Source organism: Eulemur rufifrons, chromosome 10 (assembly GCF_041146395.1).
Source record: "Eulemur rufifrons isolate Redbay chromosome 10, OSU_ERuf_1, whole genome shotgun sequence".
Taxonomy (NCBI): Eukaryota; Metazoa; Chordata; class Mammalia; order Primates; family Lemuridae; genus Eulemur; species Eulemur rufifrons.
The window spans coordinates 4,317,668-4,342,034 of record NC_090992.1 but is presented as its reverse complement, the minus strand read 5'-3'; the positions used below and the strand labels follow the sequence as shown (position 1 = coordinate 4,342,034).

At 45.6% G+C, this 24,367-nt stretch overlaps 1 protein-coding gene across 2 annotated transcripts in view; it reads left to right on the top strand.

The window, feature by feature from the left end:
* The window catches only part of SPOCK1 (SPARC (osteonectin), cwcv and kazal like domains proteoglycan 1), a 460,391-nt gene extending 436,460 nt beyond the window's left edge, over positions 1 to 23,931 (top strand). For both annotated transcript variants that reach the window (XM_069484074.1, XM_069484075.1), the window contains exons 6-10: positions 8,348 to 8,464; positions 12,092 to 12,313; positions 15,984 to 16,046; positions 21,618 to 21,755; positions 22,202 to 23,931. In XM_069484074.1, the coding sequence (XP_069340175.1) occupies positions 8,348 to 8,464; positions 12,092 to 12,313; positions 15,984 to 16,046; positions 21,618 to 21,755; positions 22,202 to 22,392 (731 nt within the window). In that variant the 3' untranslated portion in view covers positions 22,393 to 23,931. The remainder of the gene's footprint in view (positions 1 to 8,347; positions 8,465 to 12,091; positions 12,314 to 15,983; positions 16,047 to 21,617; positions 21,756 to 22,201) is intronic.
* The last annotated feature ends 436 nt before the right edge of the window (positions 23,932 to 24,367 follow it).

Below are 24,367 nucleotides of genomic sequence, written 5' to 3'. Positions count from 1 at the left end.
TTCATATCGTTGGCCAACAGGGATAGTTGGACCTTCTCTTTCCAGATTTGAATACTCTTTATTTCTTTCTCTTGCCTGATTGCTCTGGCTAGGACTTCCAGTACTACACTGAATAGAACTGGTGACAGTAGGCACACTTGTCTGGTTCCAGTTCTTGTGGAAATGCCTTCAACTTTTTCCTATTCAGTAAGATGTTGACTGCGAGTTTGTCATATATGGCTTTTATAATTTATATGTTCCTTCTATGCCTAGTTTATTGAGGGTTCTTGTCATGAAAGGTTGCTGGATTTTATCAAATGTTTTTTCTGCATCTATTGATATTTTCGTATGGTCTTTGCTTTTGCTTCTGTTTATGTGGTGAATCATGTTTATTGATTCATGTATGTTGAACCATCCTTGCATCCCTGGGATAAAGCCCACTTGATCATGGTGAATTATCTTTTTGATGTGCTGTTGAATTCAGTTTGCTAGTATTTTGTTGAGGATTTTTGTGTCAGTGCTCATAAGGGATGTTGGTCTGTAGTTTTCTTTTTTTGTTACATCCTTTCCTGGCTTTGGTATCAAGGTGATACTGGCTTCATAGACTGAATTAGGAAGGTTTCCCTCCTTCTCAATGTTATGGAATAATTTCTATAGGATAGGTGCCAGTTCTTCTTTGTAGGTCTGATAGAATTCGTCTGTGAATCCATCTGGTCTGGGTCTTTCTTTTTGTTGAGAGATTTTTTTTATTATTGCCTTAGTTTCACTGCTTGTTATTGGTTCATGCTCTTTATCTTGTGGGAAAGCTCTCACTGTGCCTGATGGAAAGGCAGATACAGGCACCTTTGGGAAACTCGAGGTGGTGGTAGGTGAGCAGATGAGTGAACCTCTATTTAAGAGACCTGACTTGGAACCTCGGTTTTGGCATTTACCATCTGTAGGACCTGGGAGATATCTGACTTCTCTGAAAAACAACAGAGGAGATTCATATCTTGCTGGATGGCTTCATACAGTCATTTCATATGAAAAGACCACATGCATGGTCTTAATTCCATACTTTCCTGTTTGGTGAATCACCATGCTGCCTGGTGTCCACAACCACCAATGAGATTATAGCCAACAGCTACTGAGTGTGCCATGCTACCGTTGTGACAGGCATGGTGCTGAGCACTTGAGTACATTTTAATCTTCCCCATAATCCTATTAGCTAGTTCTGTTATCACTTTCATTCTGCAGATGAGGAAACTGAAGATTAGAAAGTAACTTGTCCATAGTCTTAGCAAAGAAGGCAGAGCTAGGATCTGTACTCAGCTCTGCCTCCAGAGCCTGCTCACTCTTGTCTGTCTCCCCAGGATTCTTTTAAAGCAGCATGACTGGTTATTGCTGCTAAAACTGTGCTAAGCAGAATCAACCCTCACCTGTTTGCATTCCAGTATATCAGAGCCCACGTTCTTAAGGGAACTGTAGGCTCACTCTCTCTCTCTCTTTCAAGCTCCCATGGCATGCAGTGTCCTCAATGTTCCTGACCATTTCTCCAGCACTGGGGCACCTGCTGTGAGCCAGATATTTAATGACAGGAGGGATCTGGTCCCTGTAGGGCAAGAGGATCCTACTGTCCCATGCTGGGAACAGACATGTGCTGCAGGCTACCGGCAGCCTGAAAATGGCATGGTGGAGGGAAGAGACTAGACCCAAGCACGGCAGTTCAGGAAGGCATCCTTGTGTTTGCTAGAACCCATTCTCTGGAAGCATTATCCCAGTGTCTGATCGCCACCCTAGGGGAGGCTCACCTGGACCTTTTACAGGAGCTGCTAATTGCAGACACTCTGATGCATGAATCCAGTGCTGCTCTGAATCAGTAATTATTCGTAACAGCACCTAGGAGGGCTGAAGGAGATTTGTTTGAAAGGACCAGACCCAAGTCTTCATTTCTGAAAGGCCTCCCATCCTGCTTCCAAAAAGGACTTGAGTCTGGCCCAATTCTTTAATTACCTTTGGAGGCACTAAAGGTTAAATTAAACTCAGAGTGTTTTCATATTAGCCTCTGCCAGAGCCCTGAAATAAGCACTGGTGAGGCTAAGGTGGGAGAGGAAGGTTGGTCCATGTGCCAGGGTTTGGGGGTGTATATTTTTTTCATTTGGTCCTTTAGCTGAAAGAGTCCATGCATGACAAGAGCACACCAGTAATTGGTTCCCTAGCAGAGGTTTACAGATATCCTATGATGCCGTGTGTCAGATCTGCCATTTTCAGACATCCCCAGTTGGGTGTTCAAAGTGTCTTCAGTTGGGATTTCTAACACAGAGACTCAGTCACTCACTCACACTTGCTCATGGTCCATCACTCTATTAGACAGTGATGCTACAGCTTTGAATGAGAATTTCTCTCCTCTGTCCCCACCTCCATTTTTTATCTCATCTCTCATCTCAGAGATATTTTTTATACCTCTGATTGTTTCCTTGTCTTCCTTGTTTCTATCTAATCCTCTGAAAGGGCTTCATAGAGTGTCATTCAGCCCACAAAGTTATCAATAAGCTGAGACCAGCGTGGAACACCCGTTGTGGCCTTTGGTAGCACTTTTCACAGAAGCTTGAGTTTCCTAGCTCCTATGTCTCCTCTTTCAAAACCATAAGCTGTTTTGAAACTTCCTCACCAGCTCTTCACTAGCCCTTGGCTTTGTCAGAGGGAGGACAGAGGGGCCAGGGGGGAGGGGGCCCAGGGGCAGGCAGAGCCAGACTACTGACACGCGTTCAGTTAGGAGGCAGCCCCTCTCTCCCTGCAGTACCACTGCCCGCAGTCTAACTGCCCCGTAAGCAAATACTAATTGGTCAGAGCCCCCTCACCTCTAACCTCACCAGGGCTGCAGAGAAGCCGTCTCCGTCCTGTAGTACAGGCAACGGTAATTCCCAGACACCTAACTGCCCTCCAGGCTTTGTTTAAACACTGTCTGCGTCAAACCCAGTCTGGCTTAAAGCCCTTTAAACCTTCATGCCTTGGGTGGAGCGGGGCGAAGGTGCCCAGATGAAAAAAGTGATCACATTTTCATCCTACGGCAGTATACCTTCCACGGAGACGGCACGTGCCTTGTTTACACTTGCTCGTTGGATTTTGTTCACATTCTCCAGACAGACAGGCAAAGTCCACGGGGAGAGCAGCGAATTACCCGGGCCCCTCTCTGCCTGAGCGCTGCGTGTTCCTGGGGGAGGGGCTGTCCTTTTCCACGTGTTGGAGGCATGTGCAGTGAACGGCACGGGGCTCTTTTCTAACAAAGCCCCGGTGGGTGCACGCGTGACACACGCAGCGGCTGCTTGCAGTCCCTCCTTGTCCCCACACCGAGCCTAAGGCAGGCAGTTGCTGCCCCTTGTCCTGTGTCACTCAGCGGCTGCCTCACCTGCATCACTGGCAGAGCTTCCTTCACAGGTGAGGGCCTGAGTTTTGGTTTTTGTTTTTTTTTTCCAACCCAGAGTATGGACCAAATATATTAATTGCTAAGTTAGTGCTGGCTACCCACAAGCCAGTCCCGCACGCAGGGACGGCCCAGCAAGATAACGGCCTGATTCCAATCCTGTCTCCACCATGTAAGAGCTGTGCAACTGTGGGAGGTCGCAGTCCACGAGCTCACTCATTCATGCTTTTCATAAATACATTGTGAACAACTAATATTATCACCCTAGGGAAAGTGCCAGCAGTGCAGATGTGGGGAAGTCAGACCAGTCCCCACACTGTGGATCTTATGTACTTGGGAGAAGGCAGACAGAAACTGACCCACCTATGAAATGAGTAAGGAGGGATGTTATTCTTTCTATCACAAGCATCTCCTCAGGCTTACAAAAAGCATAGCAATAAAATTCTAACATATTATGTAGACAGTTGGGGTATGGGAAGGGGAACATAAATGCATTGAGTTCCTGCTATACGCCAGTAGCTCTGAACTATGTTTTACAGCTTTCATCTCATTCTGTGCAGTCACGCTGTGAGCTAAGCTTTATTATGCCATTTTGCAGATGGAAAAACTGAAGTTTGCAAAAGGCAGCAGTGGGGTGATTGTGTGCAGTCAATAGGTATGCATCGAGAGCGTTCTTCATGCTAGGAGCTGGCCGAGTTAGAGGCTGGGCCCCCGTGCTGAGGCAGACTCGGGGCATGTTTCGTGTTGCTGTGATCTGGAGGGTGATGGGCGCTGAGTGAGAAATTACAAGTGGATGAATGCCGTCAAATAGCAGGGCGTTCGGAGCACAGGAAAGGGAAAACTCACTAGTTTGAGGGTTAGGGAGTCTTCTAAGAGGAAGTCACTGTAAAGTCGAGATCTGCTGGAGGAACTGGTGTTAGCAAGGCAGCCAGGAGAGGTGTATCCAGGCAGAAGTGTGCGCAGGGCAGCACGGCCGGAGCCCGGAGGCCGAGGGAGAGAGGATGCCGGAGAGAGCCTGTGAGGTCTTCAGGCCGTGGGTCCTGCGGGTCACGTTATAGAGCTTAGACTTCTAGAGTAACTGGGAGCCTCTGAAGTAGCTCCAGCAAGAGAGTGACTTGATCACATGTCAGTTTTAGAAAGATCATTGTGGCTGGGGGATGGAGAAGGGAACGTGGGGAGCGAGACGGGGGACCAATGAGGAGCCTGTGCCAGTTGTTTTGGTGGGAGGTAAGGGTGGCATCAGGGACTGGAACAAAGGCTGAAAGCAAGAAGCAGCGAGCCTTTCTGTGGCCCCATGATAGGGAGGGAGAAGATGACGGAGAAATCCAGGACAGGTCCCCAGTGTGTGTGTGAGGACAGGAGTACGTGGTGGCACCATTTTTGATGACAGGAGGAGGCACAGACCGGCATGGGGGGGGGGGTCAGTGGATCCCAGAGATGCTGCCCACAAACCAGCCACTCGGGGGCAGATGGACATGATGTAAGAAAGATGTGCAGTGATCTGTAGGAACAGGAAGGCGGATAGGGACCATCCTTGAGAAGTAGGCTGCTGGGCAGAGCCTGCTGGGGGAATGAGAGCAATTAAAAGTGAGCTGAAACCAGGGCACAGGGCAGGAATATAACTGAATGTGGGAGAACCGGAGGGGCTAGCTGGCTCACGTCCACCCAGCGGGGCAACGTAATGGCAAAAGAGATCGGGTCCTAGTCTTTGTGATTAAACCAACCCTCTCCCAAGCAAGCACCCTCGTGTCCTCTAAAGAGTCGGATGCTGATGGCCTGAGCACCCTGCTCCTCCTGCCAGGACGTGTGGAGAGGCCATGAGGACCCCTCTCCAGGAAGCACAGGGGTGGCCCACCTGCGGGCAGAGAGCCAGGTGGCAGGGGGTGTGGTTCTGTGTGTGGCTTTGTTCCCACAAAATATTACCTTTCCCTTGGAAGGAACTAAGTGTGTGGGATGTGGCCTTTGGGTCTCCCATTTCTAAAGGCATCAATCCCCAGTCCATACCTGGAGCCGGGGCGGTGACGGGCACCTTAAAAGGCAGGTACTTTTCTCCCGTAGCCGGCCTGGGTGTTGCGGCTGGAACGCCAAATCCAAGCAAACCGCTCTCGGAAGGCCGCTGCTCTGATATTTTTTTCTCTGGGACGTATCAAGCTGGAGGCGTCTGTGGCTGGTTTTCTCCTCATGAGGACTATCCAGTTGGGGACGGTGAGAGAGAACGGGGCCCAGTAACTGAGTGCCGCCGTCTCCATTTCCGTTTTCTGATCTCAACCCACGCCAAGGGCTCCCTGCTTGTGGACTTGTCCCTGAGTGACAGGGTCACTCTTTCAAGATGCCAGTGCCTGATTGCATCAGCCATCCAAGGCCTGGGTACATGGGAAAGCCTGTGGAAAATTCATCAGTCTTATAAAGATGCAGATTACCTGCACATCTGTCAGGGTTTTGTTAAACAGGACTAATTTATCTTGCAGTGTGAGATTTCCTTTGCAAGTTGACTTGGCAATTTTCTCTGCTCAGAGAACATTTAGAATAGATGGTGTGCATGGCGATAGAGAATAAATAGATGCTATTAATTTTGTATTTTCAAGTGTGCACTTGGCAGTATCCTATTCCCTTCATTAAAACAGACTGAATCTCGCCCCTGCACAGAGCTGTGCAGTGTCAGAAAAGCGAGCACCTCTTCCCCCCGGAGGCTCTGAGCGGGGGGCCGTAAGCGTGTTAGTGTCACCTGCTCCTGAGGACCAGTCTTAGTAGAGGCACAAACATGGGTGTCAGGGTATCATGAGGAACCTCCAGCAAGTTCACTAACTTCACCCAGGGCTGCCCAGTCCTGTCACCAGCCATGTGTGACTACTGAGGGCTTGGAATGGGGTGGTGCAACTGAGGAATCAAATTTTAATTTTAATAAATGTAAATAGCCATATATGGCTAAGGGCAATTTATGGGATAGTGTAAATATCCATTTTTACCGATTTCCTATGTGGCCGAAGAGAGTTTAGTTTTGTTTGTCTTATTGGTTCTCTGAATGCTATTATGCTAGCTCTAAGGTTGCCCGTAAATTTTTAATTAAAAATAATAAAAATCATAGCCGGTACATGCTAGGTAGATACCACATACCATGTACTTTGCTAGGAACTTTACACGCGTTCCCTGATTTATAGTCATAGGATGGTATTATCATCCCGAGTGTACAGATAAGGAAGTCGAGGTGCTGAGAGGTCCTGTGACTTGTCTGAGGTCACCCATCCATGAGTGGCAACGCTGGCATTCATTCCAGGCAGTGTGACTCCTGCGCCGTCGTACTCTGCTGCCTGTTGAGACATTTCTCAATGCCATTTCCTGGCTGGTGTTTTAAAATACAGTAATGCCTTGGTTGGTAAAAGCAACACAATGTCTTGAGGTCATTAACAACTTGGATAGAAACACGGGACACAAATGCATCCCGTGCTTTGCAGAGTTTGGGGTCTGGACCATGGCAAGGACAAAGGCAACACACTCATAAAGGATTGTGCTCAGGTTGTGTAGACCCAGCCTGGTCAGTGTGCGGGGTGGGGAGAGACCTTTCCTGCTTGAGGTCTGGGAAGCTGGGTTCTCCACCAAGCCCCAGACACAGAGCATAACAATGAGAGATCTGTATGGTATTTTCTTCTGGAGGGGATTCCCCTTGTCCTTTGCAAGGCAGACACATGGGGACCGATCGCCTTAATTCAGTCAGGCCCTGTGCTGACTGCAGGCTGGTTTGGAGTCTTGGTGAGACTCTAATTCTCCTCCGTCGCCGCCCCCGGGGCTTCCCGTGGAGAGCCCGCATTGCCCACTGGGCTCCCTGTCCTGGCAGGTTCAGGGCCCTGACCTGGGTCTCCTCAGCACCATGAGACGTTCAGAACTGGACTCTGCGTTGTGACAGCATTTTTGCTTAACTCCTTAGCTGCCTGCTTCTGTAGCTTTAGACTTTGGGAAAAGTGACAGGTGTGACGTCCAGTTCTTTGCCCCTTTTTACTCATTGGAATTTTGGGCTCTCAGGTCTCTGATGGTCTCTCCAGATGCTAAAGGCCACCAACTGCATAGCTGGTTTTTCTGTGTCTTTTGTGCCTGGACCCTTTGCTGGGACTCTAAGTACCCAGGTTTAGGGTATGCCCTGAGGGAAAATCGGGGGGCTGGGAAAGTCAGCCCCCTTCTCTGTGCCATCTTCCCTCTCTCGGGATGTCTCCTCTCGAGTCTTAGCCCCACATTCTAAGAGACCGTCAGATAATTTGTACCCACCTCCTCCCCTGCCCACCCATCCAGCCGTCCGTCTGGATGTTCTTGTTCTCAGGAGTATCCGTCTGCCCCAGTGACTTCGTCTTACCCTGCAAGACGAGCTGGGTAGTCAGAGCTGGGCTGAGATAGAAAGGACTCTTTCATGGAGAAGGCATCCATCCGTCTAGAGCGGAAAGTCAAAATGAGTCCACAGGAAGCCGAGCAAAATAGGCCAAATCCACAAATCCAAACCTTGGGCTAAAACAAAATTGAGAGTCTGCTATTACTAGGATCTTTTGGTGTCCTAGGCAGCCTCTCTCCCTAAGAGCATTAGCTATTCCTGGGTGTTAATCTCTTGGCATGAGTTTAGTGGAAAATGTAATCTTCTCTGGCAAAACTGCAATAGCAAGCTTTATGCTGTTAGCCAAAGGGACCTGACAGTCCTTGGAGGGTGCTGCACAACTGAGACCAGTGCAGCTGGCCCCTACAGCTCGGGGCCGTCCAAACGCAAGTTCTGAACAATGGCCACTTGCCCTGGAAGGCTGGGCTCTCTCTGTCCTACTCTTTACTTGTGGTAACAGCATCCTGTGGGGTGTTTTCAGGGTGGGGGTAGGATTATAGCACGGTTGGATGGGGAGGTTTGCTTTGAACATGGCTTTGCTAGGAGCCTTGCCTTGCACACTGAGGGCAGAAAGCCACGCACTGACGGGTCGTTCTGCTTGCTTTTCTCAGCCTGCACAGACAAGGAGTTGCGGAGCCTTGCTTCCCGCCTGAAAGACTGGTTTGGAGCTCTTCACGAGGACGCGAACAGAGTCATCAAGCCCACCAGCTCTGACACCGCCCAAGGCAGTAAGGCCACTTCACTTTACCCCATGCATTGCATTTCAAATGTCGTATCTCCTCAGTTATTAGATGTTGAGGCAGTAGTATCAGTTTGGGGTGAAAAAGGAAACACTGTATTAAATGTACACATGGACTTTAAATATGTCTCAGTCTCAGAAATAGGGAGAAGGAGAGATGCTTTACAATCAAGAAAAAAATACAACTTATATTTTTTAAAGCCTGATTTAAAAAATATATTTAGTATATAGACATTTTGGGAAATGTGACATTTTTTTCTATAATTTAACACCTGTAAGCATGCCATGGTTATATACTTTGAGGTTTATTCTTTGTCATATAGGGAAAGTGTGTGTGTATATAGTTATATACTTTACAGTTTTATGATCTTTTATCATTTAGAAACATATTATGACTATCTTTTCATGCTGCTGAGTAGTATTCTCTTTGTAAGAGGTACAAAGAACCCCAATTTACAGATATAACTATTTAATTCAACCTTTTTTGGCTGTTGCCAATGTTTAGCTCATATAAGCAACACTGCAGCAGGTATCTTTGATAGCGTCAGTCGACTGCGTTTTGTTTTCCATAGAAACTTCCGGACAGGTGTCCCCCTCCACTGTCCATACCGTGCGATTCGTCAAGGATCCTCCCTCTGGCTTCAGCTCCTCAGTTTAGAGACCACACTCAGTTTTGTTGTAGGCTGAAGAGAAAACTCAGGGTTGGGCCCTCGTATTTGCAGTTTGTTGGAGTCTCTTTGACGCTTTTAACTCAAAGGTGGTCAGGGGTGTGAGGGTCTCCACGCACCGAATGGATTAGTAAACACAATGGTTCAGATACACGGAGTTTTGCCACTGCTTTTTCTGTGTAGCCATGTTGATATTACCTGGTCAAAATACGAAAACACGTTGCTGTTTAGAACATTGAGCATTTCGTCACTGACCTGCCACGTGCTTGAGCGGTTTCGACAGCGACACTCCCGGGCTGAACGCAGTAGTGGGAAGTCACATCGGCCACCGCTGGGTCCAGCCTTGGACTAGCATTGGGTCTCTGGCCAGAATAAAAACAGCCTCCTTAATCTCTGCTGTTCCTCGCTGCTCATAGTCTTCTAGAGCTATCAGTGGAGAAAATCAATGCCGGGGACAATTATTTTAATGATTTGCGTCTTTTACCTTAAGGGAAACGTAGTGTTTGCCCCTCGGAGTCGCGGTCCCGAGAGTGGCTCCTGGTCGTTGTGTCTGTGAGAATTTTCCCCGTCCCTCAGAGGTTCCCTGGGAGTTTGCGGATAATTAATTCATGGATGGTTAGAGAAACTCTGTCCTGGGTCCTCCGGGAGCAGCCGGGCCCTGGGGCTTTGTGAGCCACCTTTCAGCGCAGAGCAGAGTGACGTGAGGAGGCTGCTCCGCGCAGCCTCCAGTCCCCTGCGGCTGCTCCGAAAGACCTGCCCTTGGCCAGAAGCAAATCGAATCCCCAAGGAGCCTTTTAGGTTTGATGCTCTGAAGCAGCGGAGTGAAGGGAATGCAAAGCGCCCACGCGGCCAGAGGGGGGAGCAACGTCTCTGTTGGTCCGGGAGACCTGCAGAGAGGACCCAGCTGTGTCCTGTCCTCTCAGGGCTGACCAGAAGGGCCACCCTGCTTCCCCGGGGCTCCAGGCACCTCTGTTCTAGAAACCTTTCCAGTGGGGCTGCGGTGGGTTTGACTTTTTGACCACTGACTAGCTTGCTTTGCACTTCTTTTTGGTGACCAGTCAGCGTAAATTCCTCTTTCCTACGTATTAAAATGTCAATATTCTATAAAATTGATGCATATTATATAAAATATGCTACCTAAAAGTGTGGAACCATGCAGTATTAGGGTAAATTACTTTCCCTTAAAATGTCAATATCCTATAAAATTGATGCATGGTATGTAAAACATTCTCTGCAAAAGTGTGGATCCGTGTAGTGCCAGAGTGAATTATCCGCCCTTACTCAGCAGTGCCTGAGGCCATCATCTCAGACACTGTTGACAGTCATGATGGCCGTCTAAGAAGGGGCCACATTATGTCCCATGGCCTGTCTTCTGGGAAAAGGGGGATATTTTTAAGATGTGTTCTAAGATACAGAAACACATTTAAAAATGGAAATATTTTGTTTAAAAGGGTAAACTCTGCAGAAAACTTCTCCCAACATGTATTTTCTATGTTGCTCTTACGTGCTGAGGCTGAGGCTCCTGCAGGGGCAAGAGAGTGTGCCCTCAGGGAGCTTGTCGTCTAGTTAAGAAGCACTGACGAGGGAAGGGCAGGGTTCCGTGAGCGCAGAGGAGGAGGTGCTGAACTGATTTTACTGACGTCTGGACAGTGGAGACCTAAGACCCTCCTATAAAGACACTGCTTTCAAAAGGGTGGGTGCACTTGGCTGCAGCTCACCTCCCACTGAGTAAGCAGGAGATCCCGGTGACACAGGCAGGGACCCAGTGACCGGGCCGTGGGTAGGAACTGCTGGAGTGGGCGATGGACGCCTCAGACCCTCCACGGGAGTCACTGCCCATCTCTGAATACGGCCCCTAAGCCACGTGGACAGCCTCGGGGCAGCAAGGCCAAGGCCCTGGGAGAGGAGGCTTTGCAAATCTAGACTCAGGACTGGGCTGCTGGGTGTGAATCCCAGGTCTGTAATTGTGGGGCCCGGAGCCTCAGTGTTCCGTCTGTAGAGTGGAGCGGCTGCGGCGCCGTCTCGGGGGCCTGTTCACGGTATCACTGAGGTGAGCACGAAGCCCTTAGGAAGGTGTTCTATGTGTAGCAACACAAACGTTAATTTTTATCATCAGTATTCCAGGAACAAAAAACCAGTGCTAGAAAACCAGTTTATGCACTAACCTGAGAGAAAGACGGGTTCAGGCTTGGGTCCTGCCTTCGCCGGCTCTGTCTCCGGTGCCTCAGTATCCCTAGTGCTGAGCCGAGCGCATGCGGTTTCCACTGTGGAAACAAACAATTCTTTACGAAAACTCCTCCTCCCCCAGGGAACTAAGAAAGAAATTATTGTCTGAGTTGGTTTGGATTCCATCTCATGTCTCTCCTTAGGGATTTCAGAAAAGAAGGACGGGGAACAGAGGCAGGTACCTGGCGTGTTGTGCCGTCACTGCTCAGACGGCCTGGATGTGAGGGTCCTCTGGGACGCAGTCAGCGCTTCTGGACTGTGCTGCGCTGTTGCGTTTCACTGCTATTCTTTTTAAAAGATTTTGTTTGGGTTTTCCAAATTTTTTCCCTTAAATATGAAAGCATAGTTTTTAGTTTTCTAAGTTTTACCTCTCAGTCACCATGTTTATATTCTTCCTTTCAGACATTACCTTGTTTTAAGCAAGTTCAATAAATGAAAAGCCATATTTACATCCCAGATAAATTAGCATTAGGGATTTGTTCCCTTTAGAACATATTTTACTCAAATGCTGGCTTCTGTTTTAGTGCATTTTAAACTGTTTCATTGGAAAAACAACAAACACAAAACATTCTAGAGTTACCACTGGAACTCTATTCTGGGAAGGAAACAGGCTCTGGAGAGGAACAGGAAGGGGGGCTTTTGGTCTCTTCTTCTTGGGGCAGGAAGCTGGGGAGGGAGCAGGCTTGGTGGCAACTGAGAGGTGCCCTTCCTTCCCTCGGCAGGGTTTGACACCAGCATCCTGCCCATCTGCAAGGACTCCCTGGGCTGGATGTTCAACAAGCTGGACATGAACTATGATCTCCTACTTGACCACTCGGAGATCAACGCCATCTACCTGGATAAGTATGAGCCCTGCATCAAGCCTCTCTTCAACTCTTGCGACTCTTTCAAGGATGGAAAACTCTCTAACAATGAGTGGTGCTACTGCTTCCAAAAGCCTGGAGGTGAGGCCGGAGGGAAGGGTGGGGTCCAGAGCCCAGGACACCCGTGCTGAAAGACACGTGTAGGTAGAGAATGAAGAATTCATCCCATTTAATGGCAAGCCCAAGGGGCCATTTCTCCTATTTTTACTTTGAACGTGGTATATTAGAAAACCCAAGACTATAATCAAGAAGTCTGTTATTTCAATCTGTTCCTCCATTTGGGAAAATCTCTTAACTGTATAGTCTCAGTTTTTCTCATCTGTAAAATGGATATAGAAACCTTTACTACATAATTCCCAAGGTCATTGTGAGACTCTCAATGTCAAAAATACCTTAAGAATATCATAGTTCCCATTATCACATGACTTCTCCATGTTTCCCTTAGAGAAAGCCGTTTGTCAGCTTTCTCTAGGATAAGTAGAGATGTGTGCTGAGTGTCCTAGACAAGGATATTTTGTCATAATAAACTTCAGTTAATGAAAGAAACATACAAGATTTGGGGAGTAGATGGAAGGAAACGAGGATGTCTCATGTACCCTGAAGTCAGGCAGGAGAGTCATCCGCAAGGGGACTCAGACAGGAAGATGCTCAGGAGCCCGGCAGCAGGTGCTCCACCTTCCTGGGGGCAAGCCCAGGTGTGGCAGCCACAGGTAAGGGGAACAGCAGAGACTGGCCTGCCTCTTTATCCCAAGCTCCGGCATGAGCCAGGTATTTGGGACAGCATACTAGAGGCACAGCTGCCCTACCCCATCCCCCCGGGAAAGGAGCATGGCTGCTAATATTATTTGCATTATATATATATATATATATATAGATAGATATATATGCATAGACAGTGCACACATACAACAAGAAATGTGGGCACTCAGGGAAAAGTATGTACAGATATGTATGTTTATAGAATTATGAGATCCATCCCTAGAAGCAGAATTACCAGTCAAGTGGCATGTGCCTTTTTAAATTTGAGCAATATTTCCAATTTAACATCCAAAGAGGTTCTACCAATTTTTACTCTCACCAAAAATATCTAAGATTACTTATTTCCTCCTGGCATTACCAAACGTTGTAATTTCTTTCCTCTCAGTTTGGCAATGATCACATCTCCTTCTGGGCTCTATTTTATTACTATTTCTCATTATGTGTTAGGTACATCTTGAATTTCCTCTTCCTTGATATGTCTGTATGTTCTTGGTACATTTTTTTTCTTTTAGACTCTTGTGTTTGTTTTTAGTAGGAAACTCTATGTTAAAGAAATTGAAGCTTTTGTAGCCAGAGGTATTATAGATTTTTTTTCCCCCAAATTCAACTTTGTGCTTTTAGCTAGGGAGAAATTTGAAATTCTAAGACAAATTTCTCCATCTTTTATTTTCTTTATGGCTTTTAAGATGCCATAAAGCCTACATTAAGCTTAGAAAGGTATTTTCTCACTTGAAGATAGTAAAACAATTCTCTTACGTTGTCTTCAGTACCTTTTGTGTTTGTTACAGAAATTCTGTGTCATTCTAGGTTGTGTGTGTCACAGTCAGGTGGGGCCCAGCCCCTCCTCTGCCCCGGAGACACCACCCAGTCTCCCTTCTCTGTTTTGACTAACCCACTTTTCTCTCTTCAATTTGAAACACGGCTTCCATTTTATGTCTATGGTATATATAAACCCCTATATGTGTTTGTATCTATTTCTGAGTACTCTATCCTATTTATTCATAAATTAGTTTTAACGTGTTTAAATCACAGTTGTTTTGCAAAGTTTTAATACCTGGTAGGGCTGTCCTTTGCCACCATTAATCTTTGCTCAGAATTTTCTTGGATACTCATATATGATTCTTTTCTTCTGTGAACTTTGGGATAAGTTTATCCAATTAAGTAAGTCTGATTTTTTTTTCATATCAGGCAAAATTAGATTATTCAGGTGGGAATTCATAGCTGTATAATACGTAATCCTTTTAGCTTAGAACAGGATCTGTCTATCAACCAGTGGAGTTTACATTTTAACTTTTATTCTCACAGGTGTTGTACTTCTCTTGTGTTTGCTATCTTTGTAACTGAAATAGATTTTTTTTTCCCATTATACTCCCTCATTGGTGGTGGTTTCAACAGTAATTCTGTTCTCAGTCAACTTACAAATTCTCATTTTGCTTATAAGTTATCCTGGTTGGTTTGCTTGGACTTTTCAGGTGTGTAAGTAATAATTCTCTTCCTTTTCATTTTTTATAGCTCATTTCTTTCTCTTTTCTAATTACATCTACTAGTACCTACAAATCAATATTAAATAATAGCCATTCTTTTACTTTAGTATAAATACTTGTAGTGAGTCAGCATTAAGCCTCATGATAGGTTTGAGTTCATATGAAATCATGATTTTAGTCTGGGTTCCTTAGAACGTGGAGCCTGTGCGTTAATGCTTTCCCCGGATGTGCAGTGCCAGGCCGAGAGTGAGGTTACGTAGTCCCTTGACCAAGAGTCGGAGCTGGTCACCTGGGACATCTCTGGACAGGCAACCCTTTCAGCAAGTGCCAGGGTAAGCCAGGCCCCCCACCTGTGGCCCAGCATCTGGGACTGTCATAGTCACTGCTACCTGTTATAATCCAGCGAGGATGTGTTTCTCCTTTTGCCATTTTCAGTTGGTATCGTTCCCCTTTATTCTGAAAGCAGAGTCAACAAAAATGAATTTTACAACGAGTTTCTCTCACAAGCAGCAAGACCAGGTGACTTGTGCAACCCGCAGGGTAACAGATGAAAACAGGTGCTTAGATACTTTCTTCCAGCCCCACACTTGCATAGAAAGAGGCAGTATAAGCCCCAGGTAAGAGCCTAGAGAATCGCAACACCTCTGCCAGTGCCAGGGGGACCACGAGCAAATAGCAGAGCCTCCTGGAGCCACACGATCTGCAAAGGCAAGTCACGATAGAGCTCTGCAGAACTAGCGAGGTCACTTTTCATTTCACTTGGAGTGGAAGCAAGTGCTTCTCTAGGGAGGTAGACGTGTGCCACGTGCTTCCACACACCGCACTCAGCCGGGTGGCTCCCGCCCTGTCTTTGCCGTGAGAACTGGTTCCTACAACAGGCATTGTACAACTGCGGACATGCAAAGAGACTCACCTACAGTATCCAGCTAGGAAGCGGCAGAACCTGGATCTAAAGTCCCCTTAGTAACTGCTATACTCACTGCCTCTGCAGATCTCTCCTCCAGCTCCCTGGTTGTCCCCTGGGGCCTGTGTTTCACTTTCCTTAGGTGGTAAGCCAGGAGGTCCGCAGTAGCCATTCTAATCCTCTCTCTCTCCTGCAGCACGACCTGGGATAGGTATTTGTCATCTCTGGTTAGTGGATTCAGAACACTGCCCCACGGATAAGCCCCACCCTAGTTTCCAGCTCATAGAAACCTTAGAAAGGAAAAAGTCTTAGTAAATCACCTATTAGACACCTGGTTTCTCCCTGAGTTGGTGGTAGGAAGAAAAATTACGGCACAATGTGAGTATACCCCAAATACTATTTTAAGGACCTCGTGGTATGAGTTTCTTGTTCTTTGATTAGTAACGCTAATGGCCCGAGTTTGTTTTGCTGCATGGTAACAGCATATGGAGCAGTTCCGCTCCCAGGTGTGTCGTTGTCTACATTTCACGTCAAGAGTGAAGCCAATCATTAGAGATTATATCCCGTACCATCTGGAAACTGACTTTCATAAATTATTTTTTAGGTCTCCCTTGCCAGAATGAAATGAACAGAATTCAGAAGCTGAGCAAGGGGAAAAGCCTGTTGGGTAAGTACAATTTCTTGCCACTCGTTTAAACGACTAATTAAACCATCCCTGTCTCTTGTAACATTCAGCACGGCGGTGGTTATTCAATTAGGGCCAGTGAGTGTCTCATGAAAGACATGCCTCCTTTTACCCCCGGCAGTCCCTGCAGCTGCTGGTAGCCACAGGCGGCCGGACCTGGACGGATTGGCTGGCTGGGACCCGCTGCCAACTCCTTCAGCAGGAAGGGAGGCCAGGGGTCAGCCCCGTCCCCACTGCTAACTCCTCCCTCATCATGGGCACCAGTAAACCTTGCCTCTCTTTGTTCAAATGAGGTCACTGCATGGCACTGTCACATGTTCTTTCCAGTGCTAAAATTATAAGGCCTAGAAATAAGAGCATTTTCTCTATTGCCCAGACCAGGGTGCCCATTCAGGGAGGAAGACGAGCTGTATTCCCTTCACAATTTATCCCTTAGGGTTGAAGGACTTGTGGGCTCTTAAGCACATTTCTGCTTTCACCTACCTCCTAGAGGAAAGCACTCAGGCTGTGTAGACAGCACAGAAGCAACGGGGTTGTGTGTGTACCCCCAACATGCGAGTCTGTGGCTGAGGTAAAGTAATGAATGAGGGCCTGTCACAGTGTCCCCTTTAGCTACAAACCCTCCCGTCCCCAGCACTGGGAGGAATTTGTGGCATTCAGATGGGCCACCACCAAGATGTTGGCAATCCTCATTTGTCTGAAAGGAGGCGTCTGCTTTGCTTTTTAAAAAGAGCTGACAGCTGCAACACAATAATTCAGAATTATTTCTGCTAAGCATTCAGAGGCAGGTGCATCCCCTAAGCAGCCTGCCATTCCAGAAGTTTATGCACTTACTTGAAGGAAATGGGCAAGTTTTCTTGCAGGTTGTCAAATGCAGGGAGTCTGTGAACTCTAGCAATTTCTCCTCTTCTGTCTCTGCCTTGAGAACTGGTTTATGGGGTCACCTCAAAGTGCCTTCTCCTTTGGAAAATTACTGATTTCCCTGGCGTGCCTCCCACGTTTGACTTCTGATAACATCCTCTTAACATCCTCTTCAACTCAGAATTCCAAAGTCATCTTGATTTTGAACTCTCTTGGCCTAGATTCTTCTCCTGTGTAAAAAGACAAAAGACATCTTTCTAGTCTGAAGACAAAGTGGCTGTATCCCTCTTCCATAGGTTTTTCTAGCTCAAGGACTTGCTTAAGATCCATAGGGAGCTGTGGAACTAGCATATGGCTATTTTAAAAAAACATTGTTTTCATGGGCTATAGGTATCCTGCTATTGCCTCATTAATAGTTAATGAGACAGTCATGTCTCATCTTCCATTTACTCTAGCACACGTGGATGAAATGCCCACCTCTGTCCTACCAGGAACCCCACCTTGTTTTAAAGCTTTGCTTTATCACATCTCCCACACATGGAGATTATTCTGGCTAACTCAGAAAAAATGCCATTTATTTACTTACAAATTCTTTCTTGCATGAGAAAATCTCCTAATATAATAGCTATGTACTCAGGGGCATACAGATTCAAATAAATAAAACAAGCAACAATAAATTATCATCAATTATAATTACTGCCTACTTAGAAAAAGTGGTAATCCTATTACAGTATATAGATTTAGATCAGCACCTGCTTCTTACCAACCTGTCAGCTCAGCCCCATTTTTGGTTCATTAAGTGCTGTTGTTTTCTAACTGCAGCTCAGAGAGAAGGATCAGCATTTCCCCAGCTCTCTGCTTGTTTTCTTTCTTTGCAGTCCTTGATTGAGAATCTGCTCACAAATCTCTCTGCCTTTGGGGGTATTGAGAGCATCCACTTTTTCTTTTCCATCTACCGCTCCCTGAAAACTAGGGATAATGTGTGCTGGTTTGAGCTCCTCAGTAAGAGGGTGGGCATTGCTGTGCCTCACAGCAGCCTTTTGTGAGTGACAGATACGGTGTTCCAGGGCCTGCAGCGGCACCTTCCTCTCCTTGACATCCAGGACTAGCCTGTGAGTAGAGTGTTCAAGAGTAGATCTTAGAGTCAGCTGAATCTGAACTTAAATCCTCCTTCAAAATAGTAAAAAATCTCTTCTTCCCATGTCACACTGCTTTCTGAGATCAAAAAGGTAAATTTGAAACATAGGCACTCTAAGAAAACATCAGAAATAAAATGAGAGAGTAGAAAGCCACAGGGGTGAAGCAGGGGCCTCTGTTTTCAAGACCATGTCACCACCTACGGAATCCTCCCATGGAAGATGAGCACACGAGCATGAAACACACATATGCATGCAAGTAGCCTATAAGGAAAACCAAAACTGTTATAAATGCAGATTACCTACAGGAGAATCAGATTGGCATCAGACTTCCTGTTGGCAATGCTGACTTAAGGAAAAATAGTATCTTCAAAGTGCTGAGGGGAAATGACTTCGAACCTAGAATTGTAAACTCATCCCAATGATCTTTCAAATGTGATGATAGTCTCATTTATAAGCTTACTAAATACAGACTTATCACTAATGGATTTATATTACCAGACAAATGATCCCAGGAAAAATTATTCAGATGCAATTGTGAAAATGAAATTGACAGGCTGCTAAATCAAAACAAACATAACCTATGAAAGTGTTTTGATAGCAAGGTAAAATTAAAATTCCAGACTTAGCAAAGTGATTAAGAGGTGGCAAGAATGTGTTTAGTTTGTTCAGAAAGAAAAGAAAAGCAAATATAGATTAACTTAAGATCTCACTAGGAAAAAACTATGCTTCTCTGTAGAAAATTTAAGGACAACCACAAAAATATTAGCAATAAAATGTATAGGTTTTAAACTTATGCAAGAAAGACCTGAAGTAAAGAAAACTTGATTTCCCCAAAAGGAAGGAAATGGGGAAAATGATAAATAGGAAACAAACCTAGTGACAGAGATGAGTAAGCATTTCTGCCATCACAATAAATGTGAATGGGTCAAACACATTTATTATGAGACAGAGTTATAGCTGAAACAATGCCACCGAAAATTAAAGTTAAAAATGGTAAATACTGCTTTTTATAACATCACCACGTTGCTGAAAAGTACTTTTTACCATATTATGCCATCAGTTGATATACAGTCCTGAGTTGCTTAATGACAGGATACATTCTGAGAAACCTGGTGTTAGGTGATTTCACCGTTATTCAATCACAGAATGTTACTTATACAACCCAGATGGTGTCGCCTGTTGCTCTAGGCTGTAAACCTATGCAACGTGTTACTATACTGACTACTCCAGGCAACTGTGACACAATGGTAAGTATTTGTGTATCTCAACATTTCTAATTATAGTAAAGGTACTAGCTACAATGTATACAATTCAGGTACACTAAAAGCCCTGACTTTACCACGGTACAATTCATCCGTGTGACAGAAACCATTTCAACCCCCTAAATCTATCAAACTAAATTCTTTTTAAAGAACAGGTACAGTAAAAATATAGTATTATAATCTTATGGGACCATTTGCATAGATGTAGTATGTCATTGACCAAAACATTATTCATAACTTTAAAACAAAATAGAATTGCAAGGAGGAACTGTCATATCCAAAATCTTATTCAGAGTCTTCACGTGAACTTTCAGTTTTAAGAAGAGAGATGTTATGTAAATGTGAATGCTCATTAACTTTGTGTATTCACACACACAGCTATTGAACCTATAGTCTTTCTAACACACACGCAGTATCTGCCACGGACTATGCCACCACAACTCAACAAATTTCAAGTAAATAACCATGGATCGAATTCACCGGGTCCAGCACAAGATTACCAAACCCCCATACATCTGGGGGGTTTATAGATTAAAAAAAAGATGAAATAAAGTAGAAACTACAAAATATTTAGAACTGAATGAAAAAAAGTCTTGTGTACCAAAATTTAAGGGAAGCAACCAAAGTGAAATTTAAAGGAAACTTCATAGCTTCAAATGCACTTATAAAAAACAGATCAAAGCTAAATTAACTAGATTTTCAACTCAAAAAGCTTTAAGAACAAAATACACTGAAATGATTAAGATGAAAGCAATAAAAAAAACAAATATAAATACTAAAATAGCATTGTACAGATAGATCTTTAAACAAACTAATGAAATACACAAACTTGACAATATAAAAGGCTCAAATACTGACATGAATTTAATATTGGGACGTACACACATATGTACAGGAATGCCGCAAACTTGTGGTTCTCAAACTACTGTATATCAGAATCAATTGGAGGATTTATTGAGAAACAGATTGCTGGGCCCTACTCTCTAAGGTTCTTGGAGGTGGGGTCTAGGAATTTGCATTTCTAAGGGGTTTCTAAGGTGACGCTATTGCTCCTGGGACCATACTTTGAGAATAGCTGCTATAAACCAATTTGTATAATAACAATCATGAAAACCTAGATGAAATGGACATTATTAGTTACCAAATTTGGCCCAAATAAATCAAAACCATGAAGTGATACTCAAAATCAAAATGCTACCCTTACCTCCCAAAATAGGCACCAGGCCCAAAATATTTTTATGGGTGAATCCTTCAGGGAAGACATCATTCTCATTTTATATATAAAATTCCTGGAGTATAGAAAAATACCAAAACAATTATATGCCTCCTTTCGCAAGGACGAGAGAACGGAAACAGCAGTAGTACTCCAGTAACAATGTATCATGACCGAGTAGCAGCGGGAAAGCAAAGGCAGCATTCTCTAATACTGTGCCACCAGTAATTCATCTCACTGAAAGCATACAAACCGTGATTTTCTCAAGTGTTAATAACAGTGCTCATTCAAGATTTTAAAGAAGGAATCCTGCTTAATCCTGGACAAGTTGGTTATCTCCAGTGTATCACTATTTTTGTCTGTAAGCAGGAGGAAAGAACTAGCACCCGCACCTCATAGTGATACTGCAATGGCTCCATGAACTCATGCAAGTGACGCCCCGGGCTGTCACCACCTGTTGGAGGAGAATGGCAGTGGAATGGCTTGGAACTGTGTGGTCCATGCACCGGTAGTTCATAAAACATTTGTTACAAGTCAGCACTGAGTACAGAAATTGGTGCATTTAGAAAGTTTTATAGTAATTTCAGAGTCACTTTATGCAAGTGGGCAAAGTATTGGTCCATGAAAGATTGGAAATTAGAAACAAAAACAGGTTCTGTGCAGTCAGATTAAAGGATGTGAATCCTGGACTTGGTATTTACTAGCAGGTGCCTTGGAAAGGTTTTCCTGGACCTCAGTTTTCTATCTGTTAAAAGGCAACAAGGGTATGTGTAAATGTTTGTGTATATATACATACATACATAGGCATGGTTTAGCTCAGTGCCCAGAACATAGATGTGTTCAAAACATGTTCGCTATCATCATGCCTGTTTAAAAACTGAGCTCCACAGAGTTTAATGCGTTTGGGCCCTTAAGGCCAAGGGCCCTGTAATCTTAACTAAGTAATAACTACCCAGCCCCTTTCCCTGCTGCTGGCCCTACAGCAAATACTCTGTCTGGTGGGCAAGCCGTTTCCTCCGTGTGGGAGGGCGTTAATGCTTAGTATCTCTGATTAAAGTTGGACCTTTTGTTCCCTTAGGGGCATTCATACCTCGGTGTAACGAGGAGGGCTACTACAAAGCCACGCAGTGCCACGGCAGCACGGGGCAGTGCTGGTGTGTGGATAAATATGGGAACGAGCTGGCTGGCACCAGGAAGCAGGGTGCTGTGAGCTGCGGTGAGTACAGCCTTCTGCATCGGCCCTGCGGGTCCTCACTGTGTAAGAATCTCGGCAGAAGAATTTCAAGTAGCAGCTCTGGTCTATCATGAGTTTACAGTGGAGACGTAGTAACCCTGAAATCATGAGCTCATGCACAGCTAGCTTTGCAAGTGGCAGCAACTTTGAGAGTCAGGGGAATTTCTCACTGAGGATTATAAACCTCCTGAGAAGGCAGGAGCATCTCAAGAGTTCCAGGGCTCCTATCAGAACCCAGTTTGCAGTCCCTGCTCCAGACACTGACCGCAGTGGGGCAGGGACGCCTCCTGCCCAGGGATAGTCTTTGACATTTAGAAAATACATTGCATGGTTTTGCCTCATAGTTAAGTCACGTGCAAAGGGAACGCCTGACATGGGTCATGAGGTATAAGCAGAAGCTAACCCTCAAGTCTGTCTTCCTGTTTCAGAAGAGGAGCAGGAAACCTCAGGGGATTTTGGCAGTGGCGGCTCCGTGGTCCTGCTCGATGACCTAGAGGATGAACGGGAGCTGGGACCAAAGGACACAGAGGGGAAGCTGAGGGTGCACACCCGGGCCGTGACAGAGGACGATGAGGATGAGGACGACGACAAAGAGGATGAGGTCGGGTACATATGGTAGTGCCCACGAGAAAGAGGACATGAGTTTTGCACAAAATTGCAAGTTACTTCCTATTCCTGCATTTGTATCTAAGACTCCAAGGCACCGAGGTCTCTTCTCTGTCACTCTCTATACCCAACCCAAGGTTTGGAAGACAACTGCTTGTTCCCAGAACATTCCGATTTTGCATATGTTTGTGTGGGAGAAAGGGTGTTGTGTTCTGTTTTGGTTCTTTCTGGACAGGGATGTGGCTGGCTTCAGGAGAGCCTCCTTCCCTGCCATGAGATTTCTGCAACAAGCATGTGATTTCTGTGGAATTCTGACAGTGCGGGGAGCCCCCACCCTCTCAAATGTCCAAGACCCTTTTCTTGTCCACACTGGTGGTCACTACAGCATGGTTCCCAGCCTTACAGTGTCTCAGTGCTTTTCTTGTGTCTGTAGATGTCGTGGAAAAAAAAAACAAAAAACGCACACTGTACCTTTTCCTCCCTGCCCCCACCAGTCCTGGTATTTATTAAAAATTACTTTTTCACATCACTATATCTGGCTTCCTACAAACAATAGCCTTAATTCAGTCAAGAGTCTCTTTGGGGAATTCATTTTCATTATTGAAAACTGGTGTCTGGATGCTTCTCTCTGTACATGCAGAAAAATATATGCATGTACAGAAGAGACTGTGTGTGTGCCCTGCACACACCTCTCAGAAAAAGTGGGTATCGGTTAAAAACTCATTGGAGAAACAATTATAAATTTGTCAGTTTGTCCAGACCTGGAACAAAATTTCTAGAATAAGAAATTTATATGGAAGTCGTTTTTTGCACTAACAGTTGGCACTTGTAGCCTGAGGAGGTTTCCTCTCCATGCCTCAGCTGAGTTCCTGGAAGCCTCTTTGACTCGGATAAGCCTCCGTCTGCCCAAATCGCTTTTCTCGCAGAAGCCATGCGACCCCACGTGGGCCGCGTCACAAGCCATCGCTCGCATTTCTGCTCAGAGCCCCTGCGGGCTGCACAGGTTCCTCCCCTACCTACGCGAGGGCTTTTTCTAAGGCACGCACACACCTCTCCCGTCCTCTGAGGAGACAGTGCCGCCCGGCATTCCGTAAGAGAAGACAGTTTAGTGTTCTCACTCGTTGTTTGACTTTTGCCCCCTTTCTACCTACACATCCTGTGGGTACAAAAGCTGTACAGATTTTTTTGAAAAACGAACCATCCTTTGCAAATGATCCCAAACAGAGGCCTACAAAGAAGTTCATGACAGCACGTGGAAGCTAGCACTGGGCTTTGAAGACCTAATTCTGTACCTCCCCCACCCCCAAATGTCAAGATACTGACGAAGAAAGCCCTTCACCATTCCACTTCTTTTCCCTCAAGTTCCAAATTTGGTAGGGTTGTCATCTCTGCATTCTTTAGGATTTCTCTCCCTGGCAAGCTATTCCAGATACGAGTACCAAAGAGTCATCTTCAAAGTGACCCTGTTCAGCTCAGTGCCAGTCCTTACGCTCCTGCCCCACCTGCTTCCCACCCACCCGGATGCCCCAATCGGCCACCCAAGCTAGGCTCTCTGGCCCACATTTCCGTCTCTTGCCTTCCCCACGAGCTTCAGCCAGTCCACGAGACAACCCTATAAACTCAGGCAAGAAATATATTCATAACCAAACTATGATCACTGCCAGCTGACCAACCTCCCACCCCAAATTCTTTGGATATACCAACACACGTCAAATTAGCATGTTCCAGTCCTTGCGCTGGCTGGACACTAGAGTTGGTCTGAGTCCTTTGGCGCCATAGATACAAGTCCAACCGCGACCCTGAGGTTTATATTAACCGTTACTTTCCCCAGAGAGACCAGAGGCAAGCTCTGAGTTGGGATCTCAACTCTGTCACCTCTATTTCAATACCTTTTTTCCCACTTGAATAAAACTTTGAGATTATAATTTAGAAAACAAGTGCTTAATTGCAGCTAAATTACAATACAGTGTATTACAAAATCAAGACAT